General features: G+C 39.9%; 1 protein-coding gene across 4 annotated transcripts in view; it reads left to right on the top strand.

The window, feature by feature from the left end:
- The window catches only part of LOC132392805 (double-stranded RNA-specific editase 1-like), a 351,001-nt gene that overhangs the window by 297,434 nt on the left and 26,320 nt on the right, over positions 1-27,247 (top strand). For all 4 annotated transcript variants that reach the window (XM_059967199.1, XM_059967197.1, XM_059967201.1 and 1 more), the window contains one exon: positions 2,313-2,481. In XM_059967199.1, coding sequence (XP_059823182.1) covers positions 2,313-2,481 — 169 coding nt within the window. The remainder of the gene's footprint in view (positions 1-2,312; positions 2,482-27,247) is intronic.

Here is a 27,247-nt window from a genome sequence, read left to right as displayed (position 1 = left end):
CTTTTAACCTTATCTTTTATTCACTGGCTAATCATTTCAGAAACTTGAAATGATGGCAATTTGGCTAGGGTTATTGTGTTGCGTCCTTGAGCAAGGCACTTAACCACACACTGCTCCAGTCCACCCGGCTGAAAATGGGTACCAGCAAAATGTTAACCTCGTGATAGACTGCTGTCCTATCCGGGGGGGGGAGTCTTGTACTCTCAGTTGCTTCACGCCATGGAAACTGGCATAAGCACCAGCACTATGAGCCTATAAGGCTTGGGACAGACTTCAACTTTAACTATTGTGTCAGGAACATAGAGAAAAATGTTCAACTAGAAAGGTAATGTTAAGGAAAGTGGATAAAAATTACTTTTTCAGATTGGTGATCCCACACTGAGAACTGCAGTAAGACTCCAATAATCTGACATCTGATTATTTGGAAACCCTGATAATTCAGCACATAGCTCACAACTGGAATGAAAGCCATATGTCTGGAGTGCAAGCAGGGAGCATATGGTCAGGGCCTGAGGTCCAGAGTGTGGCTGAAACCGGGATCTAGATCATGGGCCATGATCAAACTGGGGTTGGATCTGGAATACCAGGAACATGATCTGGAGTGCTTATACCTTTCCACTCTGTTTAAGCACACCAGGCTCAGTGGAAAATTTATGATAGTACTGTGTCACATGCAAAAGAAATGAAATGAAAGCGTGCTTGGGTATTAATAGGAGTAAACATCAAATCATCAAGAAAATTTTGCTGGTCTGGCACCACCAGAGTTCCAAAACTGCTGAATTATCGAAGTTGTACTGCAGTATGAGTACTATATAGTATCTTTGATAATATCGTGTACAGCTTAATTATTTCCTGCTGCATTTCATTTGGCATTTCTGACCTAAGCAATATTTTGTGGATACATGGATTTTGTTCTCTCTAAGATAGGACCAATAAAATAAATATTTTTGAAAATTTCCTTGCCACAACAGACAGCTATTACCACAAATCAAAAATGATTGTTTCAGGGCAGTTATAACACAAAGGAAGATGGTTTTTTAAAAATGTATTTAGAGATATAACTGAAATATGCCCTCGCAGCACAATGAGCTGTCCACTTGGCAAACCACCTACTTAACTCTAGCCTAATCACAGGGCAATTTATAATGACCAATTAACCTACTAACCGGTACATCTTTAGACTGTAGAAAGAAACTGGAGCACTCAGTGGAAACCCACATGATTCGAGGAGAGAACAAACAAACTCCTTACAGACGGTGCTGGAACTGACCTGTCATGCTAACCCCTACACCGTATCGTTAGAGGTTAATCATCACAGCTTCATGACATTATAGCAGGGGCTCATGGGTGTCTTATGCCCATCTATCTTCAGTGACTTTCATTCCATCATGAGGTCAGAAATGATGATGTGCTGTAATCAGTGAATAGCGTTTAGTTCTATTCGCAACTCCTTAGCAAAGACAGCAGTCCATATCTCTATTTGGTGTGACCTACACAATATGCTGGTGTGGGCCTGATAAATCACTTCACATCACAATGTGTCAGGCGATGACAATCTCCAACAGAAATGACTGGTCACCTATTCTTGATAATTATTGCCATTGCCATACTCCTACCATTAACATTCAAAAATTTAATTGGACCAGTCATGAAAATAAAGTAGTGTTTTACTTGTTCACAGAATGTAGATATTGCTGGTGATACTAGTATTTATTATGCATCCCAGTGCTGTTAGGAATCTACCATTTGTGTGTTCCTAATGCATGTACATGGTAGATAAAGTTGGTCCTTGATAACTTTCTTGATTCTTGTTATGGGCCAGACTGATAAGGAAGGCAGGTTTTTTGGGCAGCCCAATATCTTTGTTGTTACTGCTAATGAAACTTTTTAAAATTCCATATTTATTTAATTTCTTGAATTTAAATGACTTTTTGTGACTTTGATGGGTTTTGAATTTGTGTCCCAGCCACAACATTGCTATACTCTAAAAGAACAGGTCAGGGGCTGGATATCCTTTGGCATGTGACTCATTTCCTGATACCCTGAATACTTCAAGCACCTACAAGCCAAAGTTTAGGAGCAGCATGGAATACTTTCCACTTGACTGAATAAATGGAGCTCCGAAAAATCTTAAAAAGCTTGGCAGCATTTATCATAAACTTTTTCCAATGTAACTGAAATTGCTTAATATATATGACGTGAATTGAAAGAAATGTTTTTTAAAATATTTTTCACTGGTTATTAATGTCATATCAAATCTACTAATTTACATTGAACTTTATTATTATTGCATTTTATTCCTGAAATGTTAGATCAGGGAGACAAACATCCAAATCGGAAGGCACGAGGTCAACTCAGGACAAAAATTGAATCAGGTGAAGGGACAATTCCGGTGAGATCCAGCAACACAATTCAGACGTGGGATGGCGTGTTACAAGGAGAACGTTTGCTTACCATGTCATGTAGTGATAAAATAGCCAGGTCAGTAACATAACTTGCAATGTTTTATTTTGTATGTCCATTAAGGAGCTGGCCAATCTGTGATTTGATGATTGATTGAATCAAGTAAATAGAGCTGGAAATTTTTCGATGCATGGAAACAAAGAGGGCATAAAGATCTTCCCGTACCAGAAACCCTGGATCAGTAGTTCCATGCAAGCAGCACTTACCACGCGACAAAAAGCTTACACTGCCAGCAATCAGGAGCTCAAGAAAAGCAGCTGCGATCTGCGCACAGCTATTAAGGTTATGAAACAACAGTACACGGACAAGATTGAGTCAAGATTCACAACAAATAGCACACGTGACTTGTGGCGAGGGTTGCATACCAACGCAGACTTCAAAGCCAAACGTAGTGGTGCCACCAACATTACTGATTCTCTCCCATATAAGCTCAATCACTTTAAAAGTCTAATTGATGTCACTAACTCTGAGCCTCCAAGGAAACCCAAAGCTACAACCTGCAACCTGGTCATCTCTGAGGCTGAAGTACATAGATGTTTCAAACAGGTGGACAGTTGCAAGGTTGTGGGACCGGACAGCATCCCAGGGCAAATACTCAGGATGTGTGCAGCACAACTGGCAGGTGTGCTTACAGACATTTTAATCTCTCACTCTCCCAGTGTAGAGCGTCCTCCTGCTTCAAGTTATCCACCATTGTCCCTGTACCAAAAAAGACCAATGTAACGTGCCTGAACGACTGGCACCCTGTTGCACTTGTCTCAATAATAACCAAGTGCTTTGAGAAGCTGGTCAAGGATTATATCTGCAGGATTCTACCACCCAAACTGGGCCCCCTACAATTCACTGACCGACACAACCGATTGACAGACAGCTCAATAGCCGCAGCTCTACATACTGTCCTTAAGCATCTGGAGAAGAAGGATGCTTATGTGAGAATGCTGTCCTTGGACTACAGTTCAGCATTCAACACCTTAATTCCAACCAGCTCAAAGACCTTGGCCTTGACCCTGCCTTGTGCAGCTGTATTCTGGGCTTCCTGTCAGATCACCAGCAGGTGATAAGAGTGGGCTCCCTCACCTCTACCCCTTTGATGCAGTGGAAGAATTCATCTGTCTGACCAGTGGTGAAGCAAAAACAACCTCTCCCTCAATGTCGCAAAAGCAAAGGAGTTGGTTGTGGACTACAGGAGGAATGGAGACAGGCTAACCCCTATTGACATCAATGGATCTGGGGTTGAGAGGGTGAACAGCTTTAAGTTCCTCGGTATACACATCCCAGAGGACCGCACATGGTCTGTACACACCGGCTATGTGGTGAAAAAGGCACAGCAGCGCCTCTTTCACCTCAGACGGTTGAGTAAGTTCGGTATGGGCCCCCAAATCCTAAGAACTTTCTACAGGGGCACAGTTGAGAGCATCCTAACTGGCTGCATCACCGCCTGGTATGGGAACTGCACCTCCCTTATCTCAAGATTCTGCAGAGAGTGGTGCGGACAGCCAAGTGCATCTGTAGTTGTGAACTTACCATGATTCAGGACATTCACAGACAGGTGTGAAAAAAGGGCCAAAGGATCATTGGGGACCCGAGTCACCCCAGCCACAATCTATTCCAGCTGCTACCATCCCAGAAATGGTACCGCAGCATAAAAGCCAGAACCAACAGGCTCCAGGACAGCTTCTTCCACTAGGCCATCAGGCTGATTAACTCCTACTGATTTGAGTATATTTCTATGTTACATTGACTGTTCTATTTATTATAAATTACTATGATTGCACATTTAGTTGGAGAGTAATGCAAAGATTTTTACTCATGTATGTGAAGGATGTAAAATAAATTCAATTCAATTCAACACCACCTCCTTCACCCACCACCTTGGTATTGAAGTTCAGTTTGCACAAAACTCAAGCCATGTGTGTGCAAGCAATTCATGTTGGCCTGGAATAGCATGCAAAACAGTGGAGAGGATTGGGACTGGTGCTGGCAGGATGATGGGGCATGCATGATCAAGTGTTGAAGGAAGTGGGTGAGGCAGGTAAGAGAAAGGCAAGTAGTATTGATGGATGAGGGGGGACAGTATTTAGACTGAAACCTGGGAGAGGTATGTGGGTGGTATCTGACAAGATACAGCATTAGATTGAGGGGAGGGGGTGGATTGGGTGGATGGCAAAATACTCAAGAAGGGTGGTTGGAAAAGGGAGTAGTGGGTTGAGTGTCATAGAAAGAATTTAAGAGGATTTATCTGCAAATTTAAAAATATCTCAAACTTTAAGGCAGCTTATGAGGTGTGTTGCTCCTCTATAAACAATCCTACAGACAGATCTCCTTTTATTTGAACAGTCTCCCATCTGGAGGGCTTCAGTTGCTCAGTTAAATTTTACCATTTGTGACAGGTTGTACTTGCCTAGCAACCTCCATTGGCCCATACCATTCACAAGGAGGACCCGGATCAAATTTCATTAAGCGTCCAACATGCTGTCAAAAAAAACCTAGTGACTAGTAGTCATCTATCTTCTTTTTTTTGACAAATTGAACAATCAGCAATCTAATTGTTTCAGATGCTCCTTTCTTTAAAAAGAAGGAACAGAATTGGTTTACAGTCAGATTAATTCTTCATGTTTTGTATTTAAATATATCAGTCAGGATTTTACAACCTCTTTCTGAAAAATCCTTTTGTTATCAGTGCTTGCAGAATCTATTCTGCTGAAGTGTTTACAATCTTCTCTCTGCTAAACATAAAACATGATCTATATCATGCAGCACATTTTAATATTGGTTTTGGGTGGGGTATTAGAATCTTGTAACATGAAAATTGTAAACATCATGGATCGTGTCTGCTAGCTCAGCTCATCTCTAATTGTTGCTCAGCTTAAAAGGACAATGAGGCAAAAACCAATTAGACCTATTATTTCTTGTGACAAATTTAAGTTGCATAACTATAATAACAGCAGCTGCTAAGCCTGAATACAAAGGTGTCTTTTTATCAGGATAGTGTTCTCAGTTCCCTTCTTTACAGCTTTAAAAGCTGGCCTTGCACTTTAAACAGAAGTGAAGATCAAATCAAATACTAACTGAGATAAGTGAAGCATATGCCTCAAGTTCATCTGCTAAAGATTGTGCTCATTGTCTAATGCAGGGGTGGGCAAACTTTTTGACTTGTGGGCCACAAAGGGTTCTAAAATTTGACAGGGAGGCCGGACCAGGAGCAGATGGACGGAGTGTTTTGGTAATACACCTCATCAGAGAAAATAAAATATCATGGGATATGTAGAAAACATGTGCTTTAATTTCAATTGAAAATGAACAAATGCATTACAACAAAATATCTGTCTTTGAAGTCCCATGGTATTTAGCTATTTATTGAAATGACTTTTAAAACACTGAAAATTCTGTTATCCTACAAGATATTATCATCATCACTCTCCTCCTGACTGTCTTTATTTCAAAAACGGTAGCAGATGCAGGTCTACTTGTCCTGCTCCTCCTTATTGAATTGTCCCCTGTGCCAAAACTCAACAACGACCAGCACAAAGACAGAACAGTGACCGCGCCAGTATGTGGAGCACGTTATTTGATCTGGAGCGCATTTTTTATTTTGAGAACGTACGTGCACCTGCGCACTACTCATGTCCATCACTTAACAGAAATGACATGTAACATGTAAGGCTTATTGAAAAAAATATTTTCAAATGCATTTTTTACATAACACAACCAAGAAACTTATTTTTAATTTCAGTGGGAACAGTGTTGTTGGTTTCCCTTTTTAGCCAGCGCATCAAAGTCTGGATTTAGTTTTGTTGTGGCGATTCTCAGGATGGATCTGAGGTGTTGGTCAGTTAACTTGGATCTGTGGCTGGCTTTCTTGATGTTCATGACGCTAAACGCCTGTTCACACAAATAGGTCGAGCCGAACAAAGAGTAAAGCGCAAATGTGGAGTAATACACTGCACCTCAACAAAGGTCAATGTATATAGAGTGCGTCATCTTTTGGGAAAACGCCAGAATTGTGGGGAAAAAACGTTAACAAGGTTTATTAATATAATTTCATCAAGTTCTGCGGGCCGGATTAAAAAGCTTAACGGGCCGCATATGGCCCGCGGGCCGTAGTTTGCCCATGCCTGGTCTAATGCAAGGACTGCTTGACAAAAATCAGACAATACTTCAGGAAATTAGACATTCCTGCTGGTAACAGGAAGCACTGCCTTCCTGTAAAGAAGCAAGGTCAGACTGGGGTGGTCACCATCCTTACCAAGCCACGCACCATCTTCCATCTGGCAACTGGACCTGCAGCCACTGTGGGAAGGCTTGCTGTTCATACATCAGTGATTACTTCCACACCAGTGAAAAGCACTGGTCAAGGTATTAGACATTCACATTAAAAATTAAGTCCACTTGATTACAACGGCTGTGTTAAATTAGCACCATGAGTTTTCCCTGGAACAAAAGGGATTGCTTCTCAGTTGCCAACCTGGTCTTGTTTGAGAATTTTGTTCCCTAATTTTGAGTTTTTTTTTAAAAAATAGATTGCATTTGGATAGCTGACATTTCCTTGTTAGTTTCTTAAACTGCTAACTTAAACACAATGGGAAACACTTTGATGAATAATCACCATATTTTCATCCAGTTTAATAGAAAGTTCCTCTGCATCTCTTTGAAAGGTTTTGCTTAGTTTACCAATTCAGAATCAGGTTTACCATCACTGTCATATGTTGTGAAATAAGTTGTTTTTTGGCAGCAGTACATTGCAATACAGAATAATTTTTTTTAAATCTATAAACTGCAATAAGAAATATATCTAAAAAAATTAAGTAAGTAGTGCAAAAAGAGAGGGAAAATATAGTGTCATGGTGTTCATGGGTTCATTGTCCATTCAGAAATTTGATAGCATAGGGGAAGAAGCTGTTCCTGAAACATTGAGTGTGTGTCTTCAGGTTCCTTTTCCTCCTCATTGATGTTAGCAATGAAAAAAGTGTGTATCTTGGGTGAAGTTGGCGGGGGGTCCTTGATGATGGATGCTGCCTTTTTGAGGCATCGCCTTTTGAAGGTGTCCTCAATGCTGGGGAGGCTAGTGCCCATGATAGAGCTGGCTGATTTTACAACTTTCTGCATCTTTTTCCAATCTCGTGCAATGGCCCCCCCATACCACATTGTGATGCAACCAGTTAGAATGCTCTCCATGGTATATTTGTAGAAATTTGTAAGTGTCATTGGCAACACTTCCTCAAATTCCTAATCAAATATAGGTGCTGTCATGCCCTCTTTGTAACTGCATGAATATGTTGGGCCCAGGATAGATCTTCAGAGATGTTGATTCCCAGGATTTTGAAACTGCTCAATCTTACCTGAAATCTCACGATTTCCCCTTTCCCTGTAGTCCACAGTTCCACAGTTTTACTGATGTTGAGTGCAAGGTTGTTGTTGCAACACCAGTCAACCAGCAGATCTGTCTCACTCCTGTACGACTGCTCATCACCATCTGAAATTCTGCCAACAATAGTTGTGTCAGGGGCAATTTTATAGATGGCATTTAAGCAGTGTCTAGTAACACAGTCATGGGTGTAGAGAGAGTGGTGGGCTAAGCATGCATCCTTGAAGTGTGCCTTTGTTGATCATCAGTGAAGAGGATATGTTCTCCCAGTGAGGAAGTCAAGGATCCAGTTACAGAGGGAGGTACAGAGGTCCAGGCTTTGGAACTTACTGATCTGAACTTGAGGTATGATTGTGTTGAATGCTGAGCTGTAATCAAACAGAAGCCTGACATAGGTATTCTCCTAATAGAATCAGAATCAGGTTTATTATCATTGGCATGTGACGTGAAATTTATTTAACTTAGCAGCAGCAGTTCAATGCAGTACGTAATGTAGAAGAAAAAAGTATATTAAAAAAGTGGCAGTGTCGTAAGGTTAAATATCCATTTAGGAATCAGATGGCAGAGGGGAAGAAACTGTTCCCGAATTGCTGAGTGTGTGCCTTCAGGATTCTGTACCTCCTACCTGATGGTAACAGTGAGAAAAGGGCATGCTCTGGGTGCTGGAGATCCTTAATAATGGATGCTGCCTTTCTGAGACACTGCTCCCTGAAGATGTCCTGAGTACTTTGTAGGCTAGTAGCGAAGAAGAACGATTCATCTGTTACGTACACGCAAACCTGGGGAAAGTACCTCTTATGTGCACGCAACACTGTAAAAGTTTCAGCAGCAATAGAACACACCTGGAGTCTGGTTTTGCTGTTAACAACCACTATTTTATTAGTAACTATGTAATATAGTAAATTAAACCAGATAAACCAAGGGTTAACAGTGTTATGCATATATAGGTGTAAAAATAAAGTTCACAAACTTATTCAAGTTTAGGTGTCAAGAGTTACAGTCTTACGATGATATGTAAGAAAGTTCTGTTCAGTTCAATAGACGGAATTTGAAGTGAGAGAGAGATGCTTGTAATCCAAACAAACAGGTGTCGTCAATCTTCCTGTTGTCCTTCGAAGCCTCACACGAAATATCACCAACAGTAGCTTATCACAAAAGTGGCAGTCTTCAGGGGAACCACCACCCAGGCAAGGGTTGACACACCAGTAGATTCCACAAGGTTACCCCAATCACACACAACGTGATAGCCACTTATCCAGTTCCACGACATAGGAAAAAACTCCAACAGTGATTTGCCACAGGAGTGCCTTTCTTCAGTGAACTACCACACCCAGACAAAGGGTAAACACACACGTAGTATTCACAAAGGTTTTCCCCTCACCAGAGAACCCACTCCTCTGGATTAACTCTGTGACAATCACACTTTTGTATTCAAATGGAAACAAACTCACCCTCACGGGCTACTTGGAGAGAGTTTCCAAACAGTGATCTCTTTGTCACGAGGTTTCTTGTGTTTCAAACCATCCTCTCTTCTCCATTCTGCAAAGTTCTTCTAGTTGCAGCACTTGTGAGAGTCATTTATCAATACTCTAGATCGATCTCAACTCACCCCTTTTAGGCTACTGAAGGTTTAAACCAGCGACCGACTCACTGGTGTCTTCCATTGACTGAATCCATCTTGACTCTGAACATGTGTCTGTCTGTGAGAGGATCATCTGACCTTACTTATTCAAAACAAGCCGCAAAAAAAGTGTAAGCATTCATTGTCCATCAAATAACTCCACCTCTCTCACCACAGTAACCCAAAAGTTCTGTAGTGTCCTTGTATAAGTCTAAACATGAGCTGCACACCATAGCAACCCAGCAATTTTATAATCAGTAGAAATCCAGCAGTGTCCAAAAAGTCAGTCTCATCCTCAGCATTTTAAAGTGACAGTCCACAGAAAAAAAATGAACCCTGGGGGGTATATAACACATCTTACGATGCACTCCGACACATCATCAGTGATATAACCCTATAACCCCAGGCCCACAGGGTGTTTCAGGTCTTTCAACATCAGACACCCTCACCCAGGGGACCAAGACAGGGTTGATCAGGCCCCAATTTGTGCCTGAGTAACATTCTGCCATGGATCACTCCTCCTGATCCACAGCCATCTTGAGGCTGTCTCCACTGTCTTTATGATGTTCCTGTTGGCTTTCCTCTTCTAGGCTCCTGAGATGCTCATAAGCTGTAGGTTTGGGAGAGGGATTAGCCAGCAAACCCTCTGCACCCTCTATGGGCATACATTGTGCCCGCCACCCCTTGTTGTAGCACTCCTACACTAAGTCTTGGTAATTTCTTTTTCCTTTCATGGGCCTCCTCCATCCAGTCTTCCCAGGAAATGGTCAGCTCCAACATGACCACCTGTCTAGATGATTCTGACAGTAGCATTATGTCTGGCCTAAGCATGGTCGAGGAGATATGCTTGGGGAATCTGAGTTGTTACCCCAGATTGATTCTCAATTGCCAGGCCTTTGCTGTTTCTAGGAGGCCGGCATGCTCCTTGGATTGGATTTGAGCTTTCTTCCCTGCCTTGATAAAAGCAATTGCTTGCTTTGCGGGCGATGGCTGTGCACAAGGTGTCAGCCACTGTCTTCAGCACCTGGTCGTGGCACCAATGATAATGTTCCTCCCCCAAGGCTTTTGGCAGCAGCTGAGGATGTGCTGTAGTGTCCCCTTCCCTCAATACAGGGAGCATGCCGGTGTTTCAGCCTTGCCCCAGCAGTAGAGATTCGCTGGGCTTGACAAGACATCATAGACTGACTGGATCAGGAACCTGATGTGGTGGGATTCAGTTTGCCAAACCTTCCCCCACGAGATGTCACACTCCATTGCCTGGTCCCATCTTGTCAATGCGCCTTGTTGCCGTATGCCAGCAATCTTGCTGGCACATATCTCCTCTGCAGCAGCTCACACCTCATGCTGGACCAACTGGCACTTCACTCTTCCTAGCACCATAATGTGGCAAACTGTTGGGAAGCAAGCCAAGCCTGCCCATCCTGATGTCACTGAGCCCACCAGCACACTATGGCACAGACGTGCTTTGGCTTGTTCAACTGTATCCTGTGCCCTTCATCTCCTGCCTGTCTTCACCTGAATGCCTGTGTGTGAGACCTTTGGGTCACTGGATTCTCTGTACTTCAGCACTTCTCTTGCATGGGTGACCATGAACTCCTCACTCACACTGCTGATGGGGAGTTTCATTCTGTTTTCCTTCCCATACAAGGTGATGCTGCTTAGGCTCTTAGGTAGACCCGGGCACCTCCATAGGGGTTGGCTGATTTTTCACTCAATAGTCTCAACTGCTGACATCATAGACTATCAGAGGCTACAGGATCCGAGGGAGATTACCATGCTGGCAAATCCAAGCCTTGAATTTACCTGACAGCCCTGACTCATCCACAGCAGTCAACCATTGCTGCAGCTCTTTCCTAGCTGCTTTGATGGATGCTTGGATGCTGTGTCCTTCAGTGAACTGTTAAACACCTTGCCAAAGCTCTTCAATGTCTTCTCTGATAGGTGTGGAATTTGGGCAATCCAAGGCCAAATGGAGAGCCAGCGGGATTACATCCACTGTGGACCTATTGTGGCAAAAGGCAAATTACATCAAGTCCAGCTCCTTGCTTTGGCAGGAGTTGATTCTAGCCATGTCCATCTTCATCGCAGTAGATGTGAGTGCCATTGGATGATAGTCATTGAGGTAGCTCACCCTGCTCTTTTTGGGCAGTGGTATGATTGTTGCCCTTTTGAAGCAGATGGGCACCTCTGACTGAAGCAGTGAGAAATTGAAGATGTCCTTCAACACGCACCAGTTGGTTGCCATAGATTTTCAGAGCCTTACCAGATACACCATAAGGGCCTGACCCTCTTGAAAGATATTCTGATGTTGGCTTCTGAGCCAGAAATCACAGAGTCACTAGATCTTGCAGGGATTCACACAAGTGTAGTTTTATTCTCCCTTTCAAAATGTTCATGGAAGAAGTTGATCTCATCTGAGAGTGAATCATCACTTCCATTCATGATGTTAGATTTTACCTTTTAAGGAAGTAGTGACCTACAAACACTCCCAGAGCAATATATATCTGATTCAATCTTTAAATTGTTCTTAAAGTTGGCTTTGCTCTTAAAATAGCCTTTGGTAGTTCATACCGTGAACTTGAATGTCACTGATCTAGTCTTCAGCAGACTATGAATCTCTTGGTTCATGCACAGCTTTTGTTTTGGGTATGTCTGGTATGTTCTCAAAGGCATACACTCCTCACACAGTCTGAAGTTGGTGAATAATCATCTAGAATCAAAGATGAATTCCTGAATATTGTCCAGTCCACCAACTCAAAGCTGTCCAGTAAGCTCTGCCTCCCTGGACCATGCCTTCTTGATCCTCACCACTGGTAATGCTGTCTTTAGTCTCTGCCTGAGCACTGGGAGTAGAAGTACAGCCAGGTGATTGGACTTTCCAAAGTGTGAGCACGATTGACACAGTAAGCATTCTTGATGGTGGACAAGTTGTTTACTCCTGTGGTTGCACAGATGATATTTCAGTGCTAGTTGTTCAGAGACAACTTCTCACTGACCTGATTAAAATCTTTCACAATGATAGGGAACGCATCAGGGTGCACAGTTTGGTGCCTGTTGTGCTCAGTTCATCAATAGCCTACCTGATGTTGGTCTGAGGTGGAATGTACATGACTACCAGGATGATGCCAGAAAACTCCCTCTGCAGATAAAAAGGACAACATTTGACCGCTAGATTTTCCAAGTCAGTTGAGCAGGACTGAGAGAGAACCACTGTGTCTGTGCAGGATGATGAGTTAAATGTAAAGTATACTTCATCTCCTGTGCCTTTAAAACACTGAGCTGTCCTTGCTTTGCAGTGAATGGTGAAGCCATCAGGCTGCATCTGAAATGGCAGGGGACAGCCATGTTTCCATGAAGAAAAGTATGCAGCAGTCCCTGATGCCTTCTGGTGTAGCTATCTTGCTCTGGGGTCTTTAGTTTTATTTTCCAGAGACTGTACTTTTGTCAGCAGGAGAGTCAGGAGTGGGAGTAGACCAACTTGGCTTCTGCACTTTCATTTTCTCAAAGGGGAACTGCACTCACAACCTGAGTGCACAGTTCCGGATCCACTGATTTTCAATATTGACAGACTTTTTAAACATCTTAAATGAAGTTGCTTACTGAAGTATTCATGGTTGTGACTGTGGATTTCAGCTGTCATAGTCCTACATGGAAGTATTTGATGATTCCTTTTGGAGCTGCATGCAAAGAGTAGTCCCTTATTGGTGCCATCTTGGCAATCTTCTGCACTTCTTTCCCTCTGTACACTGGAACAAAAATGGATAGAACAACTCAACATGGAATTGTCATCAGATTTATTTCATCGGACTATGTGGAGTTCTGTGTTGTTGAATCCTCAATCAGTTTTTTCTGTTTATATTCTGGTACCTAAACAGAACACATTATCTAAAATTTAAAGTATATTTAAGTTATAAAATTCTGTTAAAGCATATCTTATGGTTTTCAGTTTTTCTCTGAATGTTTGCTCTATACAGATGTAAAGCAAACTTGGTAATTCATCTGTATTGAGTGAATTGATGTATTTCTAATGTGTGATTGAGTATATGGTTACTCTTGCTGGAAGCTGTATAAAATGTGAGTACCAGATGAGGGCTCAGTCATAATATACTTGGTAATATCTAAGTTGACAATCCATTGTCACTAGATTAATCTTAAGGAGGGGTTACCTACCTTTATTATGCCATGGACCAATACTATTAATTAAGGGGTCCATAGATCCCAGGTTGAGCACCACTGATCTAAAAGGAGGGCAGGGTGAATTAGAGACTGAAGTTAAGAGTAAGGAGAAGAGCAAATTCATATTCAAAACTCATAGATTACCTGCATAGTAAACAAGGAATATGATAGATATCTTTAATCATATCTGGAGATGTGACAAATAACCAGTGTTGGCAGGAACATGTATGAATGTGGTAGAAAAGAAATCAGTGAAAAAAATTTAAATTTTTAACATAACATAAAAGTTATTTGATGTTGTTCCTATGTCACAGTGAACACAATTTCTGGACTATGGCAGGAAAGCATTGTTTAACCTAATGATCTTGTCTCATGAGCTATTGATAAAATTTTGATAGCAAGTTGTTCTTGCTTTTCATTCATTCACAGTAAGATGCCATTACCATCAGAGCTGGCTTTCCTATTTATTCTTGAACATTGTAGCTCACTGAGGAATTATACAAGAGAGTTCCGAGTCATCAATATTTCTACTTGGGTCAAGATTCACATAGGCTATTACCAGATAAGAATAGTAGATTTCCTTTGCCAAATTTTCTTAAGTCATTTTTAATCATCTAGTTGTTTCATAGTCTTCACTGATAACTAGATTGCAATCTAGGTTATTTTTATTCTTTTGAAAGCAGCACAGGAAAATGTCCCTTAACCCACAATGTTTTGCAAAAACCAATTAAACTAGAATTAAATTCTTAAGTAAACTAATCTGTTTTGCTTATACAGTGTTTGTATCTTAACATTCTATGCTTATACAAGAGGGCCCTCAATGATGGATACTGCCTTCTTGAGTCACCAGCTCTTGAAGTCCTCAATGGTGGGGTGGTTAGGCCTATGATGGGGCTGGCTGGGACGGCAACCCTCTGTATCCTTTTGGGATTCTGTGTATTGGAGTCTCTATGTGTACTAGGCAGTGATGCGACCAGTCAGAAAGCTGTCCACTGTACATCTGTAGAAATTTGTAAGAGCCTTTGGTGACATATCAAACGTCTCTCAATCCCCTAATGAACTAGAACCACTGGTTTGTGTTCTTCATGACTGCATCAATGTTGGACTCGAGGTAGATCCTCTGAAATATTGACACCCTGGAACTTCGAGCTGCTTACTCTTTCCACTGCTGACCTCTCAATGAGGATTGGTGTATGTTTCCTTTCAGACCGTCATCAGTTTTCTTGCTGCTATTGAGTGCCAGTTTGTTGAGACACCACTCAACCAGCCAATATATATCATTTCTATACATCTGAGATTTTGGCAAGAACAGTGATGTTATCTGCAAATTTATAAATGACAGTTGAGGTTTGCCTAGTCACACAGTTATGAGTATAGAGAGAGTTAGAGTAGTGGGCTAAGCACGTATTCTTGAGGTACATCTGTGTTGAATGTGTTGGTATTTTGAGCCTAGTAAAATTAGGCATTTCAATTCATTTATTGAATTTCAGCAGATCAGATGTTAAGTTAGATTTCATTTTCTCAATCAGCAGAAGATTTTCTGCAGTAACATAGCTACTGCATGCAACTTCACCCCAGTTTTATTGGGTGCCAGTGACATTACAGTATAAATCATGAGACTCTTGAATGCTGATTTGGTTGAAAATATAAAACCAACTACATGCAATCTGAGACTGTTGGTTCAAGGACTGATTGCTCTGCTGCAGAAGTCCAGAACTAATAAGTGTTATCTAAATTTACAGTTGCTCCACATAGGAGTAAAGCCGTGGAGTAGATTTTCCACGCCATGTACTGGAAATCTAGAATTCTTACCCTCCCAAAAAAAATGGCTGATGGGTCAATTAATTTCCTGTAGGTTAATAGATTTTTGTTGAGTAAGGATATCAAGAGATTTGGGATAGATAGGTTGGATGATTTGAGGTACAGATCAAACATGATTTAATTGAACATGGGAACAGCCTGTAGGGGTTGAATGTTCTAATGTTCTTATGCCCTTCAAAATGGTTTCAGAGGGTACAACAAAAATATAAGTTAAATTGTAATTCTGTTTAAAATGAAATGACAGAATTGGTATAATAGGTAGTAATTTGACAATGTTGAACTTAAAAATAGGTGAACATATAAATGGTTACATTATAGAGCTAATTTTGCATTGTTGATATTAATCTATCGTCATTTGAACAATTTTATTGTTATAAAACGGCTGTTTTTAATGTTCCAAATCATTGTAGCATATAGCTCTATTCCAACAACAAAACAATATCTTATTGAATATTGTAGCAAACTCTTCATTTAAAAAAACAAAGTGTATGAGTTACATGCACCAGTTTCTCAGATGTCATGCTTCTCACATTTTTTAAGAACTAGGAAGCATTTGGCCAATTGAGTTTATGCCAGCATTCAGCATTCTCATCAGTCTTTTTCCCAGTAATAAACCCAATTTCCCTCAGGTGTTCATCAACTTTTCCCTGATTCTTCTGCCATCCATGTACTAGGGCAGTTTACAGCAGCCATTAAATCTATCAACATATCTCTATGTTGTGAAAGGAAACTAGAACATCTAGGAGAAATCAGAAGGATACAATACAGACAGCATCTAAAGTCTAACTTTTTTTTTATTCAGTTTTCAAATAATTACAGAAAGAAAAAATATGTTAAAAAACTATATATACCCTTCCCCCCTAACATCCCTATAGGGGAAAAAAAAAGAAAAAAAAAGAAAGAAAGAGTGCCTGGATATCAGGAGATCCCCACATGCTCCATGGAGTTCGTAATAACTTTAATTTATTTATTTATTTATTTCCCCAAATAACCAATTATTTTATCTTCGGAGCACCTATATATTTAATCCTGTCTTTTGTAAATAAGGGTGCCAAATTTTCAAAAATGTTTCATATTTATCTCTTAAATTATAAGTAATTTTTTAAAGTGGAATACAGCTGTAAATTTCATTCTTCCAACGATCTATACTTAAGTATGCATCCGATTTCCAAGTAACTGCAATAGCTTTTTTGGCTACTGCCAGTGTAATTTTTATAAATTCTTTCTGATATTTATTCAATGTCACCTAATAAAAATAATATTGGATTACGTGGAAGTTGTGTTCCAATAATTTGTTCCAATAAAACTCTTAAATTTGTCCAAAAAGGTTGAATTTTAGAACAAGACCAAGTAGAGTGTAAAAAAAGTACCAATTTCTTGTTTATATCAGAAACACGGATCGGATGAATTTGGGTTTAATTTATTTATTTTTTGTGGTGTAATATATAGACAATAGGTGCAGAAGTAGACCATTCAGCCCCTCGAGTCTGCACCGCCATTCTGAGATCATGGCTGATCATTCACTATCAATACCCAGTCCCTGCCTTGTCCCCATATCCCTTTATTCCCCTATCCATCAGATATCTATCCAGCTCCTTCTTGAAAGCATCCAGAGAATTGGCCTCCACCGTCTTCCGAGGCAGTGCATTCCACACCTCCACAACTCTCTGGGAGAAGAAGCTCTTCCTCAACTCTGTTTTAAATAACTGACCTCTTATTCTCAATCCATGCCCTCTGGTACTGGACTCTCCCAACATCTGGAACGTATTTCCTGCCTCAATCCCATCAAATCCTTTAATTATCTTAAACGTTTCAATCACATCCCCTCTCAATCTCCTCAATTCCAGCGTGTACAAGCCCAATCTCTCTGCGTAAGACAGCCCTGCCATCCCAGGAATCAACCTAGTGAATCTACGCTGCACTTCCTCAATTGCCAGAATGTCCTTCCTTAAACCTGGAGACCAAAACTGTACATTCCAGGTGTGATCTCACCAGGGCCCTTTTCAAATGCAAAAGAACATCCTTGCTCTTGTATTCAATTCCCCTTGTAACAAAGGCCAACATTCCATTTGCCCTCTTCACTGCCTGTTGCACTTGCTCATTCACCTTCATTGACTGGTGAACTAGGACTCCTAGGTCTCTTTGCATTTCTCCCTTACCTAACTCAACACCGTTCAGACAATACTCTGCCCTCTTGTTCCAGCTTCCGAAGTGGATAACTTCACATTTATTCACATTGAATGACATCTGCCAAGTATCTGCCCACTCACTCAGCCTATCCAAGTCTCCCTGTATTCTCCTAACGTCCTCTTCGTATGTCACACGCCACCCAGTTTAGTATCGTCAGCAAACTTGCTGATATAGTTTTCAATGCCCTCATCTAAATCACGGACATAAATCGTAAAGAGCTGTGGTCCCAATACAGAGCCCTGTGGTACCCCACTAGTCACCTCCAGCCAGTCTGAGAAACACCCATTCACTGCTACCCTTTGCTTTCTATCTGCCAACCAGTTTTCTATTCATGTTGAAACCCTGCCCCCAATGCCATGAGCTCTGATTTTACTCACCAATCTCCTATGTGGCACCTTATCGAATGCCTTCTGAAAATCTAGGTACACAACATCTACTGGCTTACCCTCGTCTAACATCCTTGTTACACCCTCAAAAAACTCCAACAGATTAGTCAAGCATGATTTGCCCTTGGTAAATCCATGCTGGTTCGACCTAATCTTATTTCTGCCATCTAGATGTGCCACTATTTCGTCCTTAATAATGGACTCAAGCATCTTCCCCACGACTGACGTTAGGCTAACAGGCCGATAGTTCTCCGTTTTCTCCTTCCCTCCCTTCTTGAAAAGTGGGACAACATTAGCCACTCTCCAGTCTTCAGGAACTGATCCTGAATCTAAGGAACATTGGAAAATGATTACCAATGCATCCGCAATTTCCTGAGCCACCTCTTTTAGAACCCTCGGATGCAGACCATCTGGACCCGGGGATTTATTAGCCTTCAGTCCTACCAGTCTACTCATCACAGTTTCTTTCCTAATGTCAATCTGTCTCAATTCCTCTGATATCTTATGACCCTGGCCCATCCATACATCTGGGAGATTGCTTGTGTCCTCCCTGGTGAAGACAGATCTAAAGTATGCATTAAATTCTGTTGCCATTTCCCTGTTTCCCATAACAATTTCTCCCAATTCATTCTTCAAGGGGCCAACATTGTTCTTAACTATCTTCTTTCTCTTCACATAGCTAAAAAAGCTTTTGCTATCCCCTTTTATATTCCTGGCTAGACTGAGCTCATACCTGATTTTTTCTCTCCGTATTGCTTTTTTAGTTAAGATCTGCTGTTCCTTAAAACTTTCCCAATCATCTGTATTCCCACTCATCTTAGCCCTGTCATACTTATTTTTCTTTAATGCTATACAATCTCTGACTTCCTTTGTCAACCACTGTGGCCCCTTCCCCCTCTTTGAATCCTTCCTTCTCATTGGAATGAACTGCATTTGCATCTTTTGTATTATGCCCAAGAATATCTGCCACTGCTGATCCACTGTCTTTCCTGCCAGGGCATCTGCCCATTTAACTTTGGCCAGCTCTTCCCTCATGGCTCCGTAGTCTCCTTTATTTAATTGCAACACTGACACCTCTGATCTGCCCCTATCCCTCTCAAATTGTAGATAAAAACTTATCATGTTATGATCACTACTTCCTAATGGCTCCTTTACTTCAAGATCACTTATCAATTCCTGTTCATTACACATCACCAGGTCCAAAATAGCCTCGTTCCTGGTTGGCTCAAGCACAAGCTGTTCCAAAAATACATCCCTTAGACACTCCACAAACTCCCTATCCTGGGGTCCAGCACCTACCTGATTCTCCCAGTCCACCTGCGTGTTGAAATCTCCCATAACGACTGCATTACCTTTAGCACATGCCAATGTTAACTCCCTAATCAACTTGTACCCAAAATCCACGCTACTGTTTGGGGGCCTGTACACAACACCCATTAGGGTCTTTTTACCCTTACTGTTCCTCAGCTCAATCCACACAGACTCTACTTCCCCTGTTCCCAAGTCACCTCTTGCTAAGGACTGAATCTCATTCCTCACCAACAGGGCCACCCCACCCCCTCTTCCCATATTTCTGTCTCTACGATAGCACGTATACCCTGGTACACTCAATTCCCAGGCCTGATCCCCTTGCAGCCATGTCTCCGTTATTCCAACAATATCGTAGTTCCCCGTTTTCATCTGAGCTTCAAGCTCATCTGTCTTATTTCTGACACTACGTGCATACAAGTATAGAATTCTTAGCCCATTCCTCCTCTCTTTGCTTAAAACACTGTCTACTGTACCTAACCCAGCTCCTTGAACTTCCATCGGGCAAATTGCACCCTGAATTTTGATGACCTTCTCAAGATCACCCAAACCTTGTACACATTTAACCCCATGCACCTTCTGACCAACCCTCTGGATCTGGATCCCTGCCCCCTGCACATCTAGTTTAAACCCCCCCCCCGAGCAGGACTGGCAAATACTCCTGCAAGAATGTTAGTACCCCTCCGGTTCAGATGTAGACCATCCCTTCGAAACAGATCCCAATGTCCCTGGAACAAATACCAATTATCCAAAAACCTGAACCCTTCCTTCCTGCACCATGCTCTCAGCCTCGTATTAATGTGCATAATCATTCTATTCTTCGCCTCACTCGCACGTGGCACAGGTAGCAATCCCGAGATTGTCACCCTGGAGGTCCTGCCTTTCAGCTTCACTCCTAACTCCCTGAACTCTCTAAGCAGGACCCCCTCACTCACCTTACCTACATCATTGGTCCCTACATGGACCACTACATCTGGGTTCATGCCCTCACTCTCAAGAATAGCCTGCACCCGATCTGAGATGTCCCGGACCCTGGCACCAGGGAGGCAACATACCATCTGAGACTCCCGATCTGCCCCACAAAATCTCCTATCTGCCCCCCTAACTATAGAGTCCCCTAAAACTATCGCTCTCTTCTCTTCCCTCCTCCCCTTTCTAGTTGAGGGTTCAACCTCTGTGCCAGAGGCAGGACCACTACAACTCATTCCTGGTCGGTCATCCCCATCAACAGTATCCAGTACGGTATACTTATTGTTAATGGGAATGGCCGCAGGGGTGCTCTGCTCTCTCTGCCTGCTCCCCCTGCCTCTCTGGACCGTCACCCATCTGCCTACTTCTTGGTTTTTTGGTGTGACTACCTCCTGATAACTCCTATCTATCTCTGCCTCCACCTCCCGAATGATCCGTAGTTCATCCAGCTCCTGCTCCAACTCCCTAACTCGGGCTGATAGGAGCTGCAGCTGGACGCACCTTTTGCAGGTGTGGTCATCAGGGACAACTGAGTTGACCCTGACTTCCCACATACTGCATACGGAGCACACCACTGCTCTGACTGTCTCCCCCATACCTGAACTGGATTAATAGAATAAGTCTAAAAAGCACCTAGCGACCTTACCTTCTTCCCCTCAGCGAGCAATCACACAAGCTTGCCAAAGCCCAGGACTCTGCTTCCACGGACTCCGCTGCCCACTCTGAAAAGAAGTCCTGCCTTTTAAAGTGCGCGCTCGACGCTGACGTCACTCGCGCCTGCGCAGTTCCCCCTCCTCCACAGGTATTGACCAGGGAGGCTTAAATCCTACCTACACGGTCGAATTCTCTGAGCTCCCAGCTGAATCACAAGCTGTAACTTGCTCCCGATTCAAATGATATTTGATGTAATATAATTGATGTAAAAAATTATATTACACTAATCTTAACTGGACATTTATTGTATTTGTCATACTATCAAGACATAGTCTTGACCAATTTGTTTCTTCAATTTTAATATTCAAATCACTTTCCCATTTTTGTCTTGACTTATGGGCTCCTTGTTTAATTGCCTGTTTTTGAATCAAACTATACATACAAGAAATAAATTTTTTTAGTCTTTCCTTTTTGAATTAAAGTTTCTATTTCATTAGATTTCGGCAATAACATTGTTTGACCTAATTTTTCTCTTAAATAAGCCCTTAATTGGAAGTAACAAAAAAGAGTGTTGTTTGATACTTTATATTTATTCTTTAATTGATCAAATGACATTAATATACCTCCTTCAAAACAATCTCCTATATATCTAATCCCTTTTTGAAACCAATTGTATAAAAGTTGATTATCCATTGTAAAAGGAATAAGTCTATTTTGAATTAAAGATCTCTTTGCTAATAAAGATTTCTTTGTCTCATCATCAACATTTATCTTATTCCATAAGTCAAATCAAATGCTTTAATATAGGAGATTCTTTCTTTTCCCGTATCCACTTAGAGTCCCATTTATATATAAAATCTTCTGGTATATTTTCTCCTATTTTATCTAGTTCTATTCTAATCCATGCCGGTCTATCTCTCTCAAAAAAAGATGCAATAAATCTAAGTTGATTTGCTTTATAATAATTCTTAAAATTTCGAAGTTGTAACCCTCCTAGATCAAATTTCCATGTCAATTTTTCCAACGATATTCTTGACATCTTACCTTTCCAAAGAAACTTCCTCAAATATTTATTTAACTCTTAAAAAAAACTTCTGGGGTAGTTGTATTGGTAGTGATTGAAATAAGTATTGTAGGGAATATATTCATTTTTATGGTATTTACTCTACCTACTAATGTTATTGGTAATAACATCCATTTATCAAGATCTTCTTGAATTTTTCTCAATAATGGTAAGTAATTTAATTTATATCAGTTCTTTATATCATTATCAACTCTTATACCTAAATATTTTATACCATTTGCCGGCCATCTAAACTGAGTTATTAATTGACATTGACTATAATCTCCTTTAGTAAGAGGTAAAATTTCACTTTTATCCCAATTTATTTTATAACCTGATATTTTCCCATATTCTTCTAATCTATAGGATAATTTACGCAACAAGTGTAATGGGTTTGTTAAATAAAGCAGAACATCATCAGCAAATAAGTTAATCTTGTATTCTTCCTGATTAACTCTGAAACCCTTAATATCTGGGTCCATTCTAATTAATTCAACTAATGGTTCTATCGCCAACACAAATAAAGCAGGTGATAATGGACAACCGAGAGGTCAGCGGATGACGCTCATGGAGTGAGTACTGTTTCAGATTCGCTCCATAACCTTTACTTTTTTTAACCTTTGATCACCCTTATTCAACTTATTTTTACCTACACCAAAAGACTCTTGCTATTTTTTTGGACTTATCGTTAAGAGTTTATTGTGAATTTTTGAGGATATGCAATCACAAATGTCTTTTAGATATAAAGATAGCCAACATGGGCGGAACCCGAACGGTAATGGAAAGAAGCAAGCCCATCCGCAACGCACTGAATTAACTTATGAATTGTTTCGAAGTTTTGGATAAAAAGTTTCTTGAACAACAACAAATTTTTAAACAAGATATAAAGTCTTTTCAAGATTATATGGTTAAGACGGATTCAGTAATTAACCAGCAGCAAGTTCTTATCAAATCTGCAAGAAGACACTTGGAAATGGGATTTGATAATTGAAAAATTGCAACAAGATTTAATTTCGACCACTAAACTGGTGGAAACACTTCAAGCCAAGAGTGTTGACTTTGAGAATCGGTCCAGAAGACAGAACCTAGGATTACTTGGTCTCCCAGACGGCATAGAAAAAGACAACCCTTCGAAATATTTTGCTCAACTTTTAAAAGATGCGTTCCCGTCGGTATTTCCAGATAACCCTCAGTTACTTGATCGCGCACATAGAATTAGGCGTCGATCATCGAGTGCTCCAGGTAAACCTTCGGTTGTAATTGTCCAGTTTCATTACGTACATGACAAAGAACAACTTATTCGTGTGGCTCGGCGGATAGGAATGGTTAAATTTCAAGATTACTATTTCCGTTTGGTTGAAGATTTTAGTCCTGAAGTAATGAAGAAAAGGCTTCTTTTTAAACCTCTGATGTCTGAAATCTAAAACCTGCGCTCTTGTACCCTGCGAAGCTTAGAAGCTCTCCGCCGAATGCTGCACGCCAGCTTTTCCTTTCTACATCTGAAGCGAGAAGTTTTCTGAAGGAGAACTTACCTACTGCTACAGACTCTCATCTCTAATAAATGAGTGATTCTGATCGTGTAAGATGGTTTTGGATTCCTCAAACCAGATTTAATTTCTGGCTATTGGTGTAGGTTTATTCTATACTTTATAATTAAGTTAAAGTGTGTTTTCTTCATATTAATTACTCTGTTTTATACACTTTAACCATTATACTATATTCTTGACTATTATTTTTGTTCCTTCGAAGGTGTATTTTTAACCCTTCGAAGGTGAATTCTTTTTTACTAAGATGGTGGTTTTTTGGAAAAATATTCTTGGTTTTATTTAAAATGGCGTTATTTTCTTTTTCTCTCGTCTTCTTCCTACAATGCATCGCTTATCACAGTTTAACTATTTTTTTATTTGTTTGGGTTATAACCCGATTTATAAGCTTTTAGTGATTATATTCTTTTTTTTACAACCAAGTGTATAAAAAAGTGTGGTTTTAGTATTGTGATTATAATTTTTAAAGTCTGGGTGTTTTTTTTTAATATATATCCTTTATATACGGAGTGGTCTTCCGCTGATATGGGGGTAGAGTTGGTCTCATTTTTTCCTTTTTTTAGCCATAGTTTGGGTTTTTCTTTTCTTTTTCTTGTGGGGGTGGGGGATGGTCTGTTTTCTAATTTTATTTTTCTTTTACCAGTTTGTTTTAGTTTTTTTATTTGGGCTGTTTTTGAACTTCAAATATGTCTGCGATGTCGTCACTTCCGAGTCCGCTCTCTACTTTTGTTCCTCTTCCGGGTGCATGAGTTTATAATTTGGTTAACCCTTTTTATACCAAAGGGTTGATTTTAGAAATATGGCTCAGACCATTAATTTTGTGTCTTGGAATACTAATGGTTTAAACCATCCAATTAAACGAAAGAAGATCTTCAAAGTATTCCAAAGACTTAATGCTCATATCATTTTTGTACAAGAAACTCATGTGAGGAAGGAGGACAAATATCGCTTTTTTAGGTCTTGGCGGGGTCAACAGTACCATTTGAATTTGAATGCCAAAGTAAAGGGAGTTTCAATTTTTATTGACTCCTCTATTGCATTTGTCCAACACGGTATCTTTTCGGATCCGAATGATAGATTTTTGTTAATTATGGGTTTACTTTGTAATAAAAAGGTTGCTATGGTTAATGTTTATGCTCCAAATGAGGATTGTCCTGATTTTTTAAGTCCTTATTTACTTCTTTACCTAATCTAAATGAATATAAGTTAATAATGGATGGTGACTTTAATTGTTGTTTAAATCCTTTGATGGACAAATCTATATCTACTCAGACTTTACCTAATAAGTCGGCCACTTGTATTAACTCCTTTTTGACTGATAATGGAGTTTTTGATATTTGGAGATTTCGGCATTCTAAGGACAAAGAGTTTTCTTTTTTCTCACATGTTTATCATTCTTATTCGAGAATTGATTTTTTTATTGACTCTTGCTTTATTCCATAGGTAATTGGTTGTAATTATGATATTATAGCCATCTCTGACCATGCTCCATTAAAACTTTCTATTAAATTTACGGATACAACTTCTAATGTTAGACAATGGCGAATTGATTCTACCTTACTGCAAGATCCGGATTTTATTAAATTTATGAAGGAACAGATCGATTTCTTCTTTTCAACTAATTCCACGGATGATATTTCTTGCCGAACACTTTGGGACACTTTTAAAGCGTATATACGTGGACAGTTTATCTCTTACTCTGTTGGTCTGAGAAAAGCATTAAGAAGGAAACTCCTTTATTGGTTGATAAAATTAAAGAGATTGATAAGAAATATTCGATCACTCCTAGTAAGGAGCTTTACAAACAAAGGGTTGAACTTCAAATGTAACATAGTTTATTACTTGCATCTCCGATTGAAAATCAATTAATGAAAACCAGATCTGATTTTTATATACATAGTGATGAATCAGGTAAACTGTTAGCTAGTCAGTTGAAGAATGCTTTGGTTAAACGTCAAATCACTAAGATTCGTCAGCAGTATGGGGATTTGACAGTTAACCATGATGAGATAAATAATTCATTTCAAGATACCTCCCTGTATCATTCTGAATTCCCTCAGGATCGTAATATCATGTGTGATTTTCTTGGGAAATTGAATTTTCCAAAATTATCATCAGATGATCTTTCAATATTAGATACTCCTATTATGGATGCAGAAATTAAAGGGGTTATTTCCTCAATGAATTCTGGGAAAGCACCAGGTCCAGATGGGTATGCAGTAGAATTTTTTAAATGTTTTTCCGCTGCTCTTTCTCCTTGGTTATGCAGGGTTTTTGAAGAAGCAATTAGATTGGGGAATTTGCCACAATCTTTTTATAGAGCTTCCATTTCTTTAATACTGAAGAAAGATAAAGACCCTACTGACTGTGCATCCTATAGACCAATATCTTTATTGAATGTAGACTCCAAGATCTTTTCCAAGTTACTGGCATCCAGGTTGGAGAAGGTATTACCCCAAATTATTTCAGAAGATCAAACCGGTTTTATTAAAAATCGCTACTCTTTTTTCAATGTTAGGAGATTATTGAATATTGTTTATACTCCTTCACATAGCACTTCAGAATGTGTTATTTCATTAGATGCGGAGAAGGCATTTGATAGAGTTGAATGGCCTTACTTATTTAATGTGTTGGAGAAATTTAATTTTAGTCCGACATTTATTTCCTGGATTAAACTGATTTATCACACTCCAGTAGCCTCGGTGTTTACTAACAATCAAAGATCTCCCTTTTTTCGTTTATTTCGGGGCACTAGACAGGGCTGTCCTCTTAGCCCATTATTATTTAATATTGCTTTAGAACCTTTGGCAATTGCCATCAGAGAATCACAGGATATTTCGGGTGTTAATCGTGGGACAGATATTCATAAGTTATCTTTGTATGCAGATGATTTATTATTATTCATTTCTAACCCTGAGAAATCTATTCCAGCAGTTCTATTATTGTTGGCTCAATTTAGTGATTTTTCTGGGTATAAGTTAAATCTTAATAAGAGTGAATTGTTTCCTTTCAAAAGACAGGTCCCAATTTATGGAAATTTACCTTTTAAATTAGTTAATAACTATATAAATTAGTTTATTTACTTGGGGATTAAAATCACAGAAAACCATAAAGACTTATTTAGGGTTAATTTTCTACCCTTAATTGATCAGATTAAATGCTTGTTTACTGAGTGGTCACCATTATCTTTATCTCTGATAGGTAGGATTAATGCTATTAAGATGGTTATTTTACCTAAGTTTTTATATATTTTTCAAGCAGTACCAATTTTTATTCCAAAATCTTTTTTTACTAATGTTGATTCAAAAATTTCCTCATATATGGCAGAATAAAAATCCCAGGTTAGGTAAAATATACTTATAGAAGGCAAAGAAGGAAGGTGGGTTAGCATTACCTAATTTCAGATTTTATTATTGAGCAGTTAATATTAGATATTAGTTAAGTTGGTTGAAAGACTGGGATGGATCTTTTGGCCCTCATTGGGTGAGTTTGGAAATTAAATCGGTACCAGGTTATGCTCTGGATTCTGTTTTAGGGGCTTCTCTCCCTTTTGCTCTTTCTAAATTGCCGAAACAAATTGACAACCCGATAGTTAAACATACTTTACGTATATGGTTTCAATTTCGGAAAATTTTCGGGTTGACTCAGTTCGTTTTAAATATTACTATTGTATCTAATTGTTTTTTC

Source organism: Hypanus sabinus, chromosome 4 (assembly GCF_030144855.1).
Source record: "Hypanus sabinus isolate sHypSab1 chromosome 4, sHypSab1.hap1, whole genome shotgun sequence".
NCBI lineage: Eukaryota > Metazoa > Chordata > Chondrichthyes > Myliobatiformes > Dasyatidae > Hypanus > Hypanus sabinus.
Note: the sequence above shows the minus strand (reverse complement) of the source record. Positions and strands in the feature narration are given on the sequence as shown.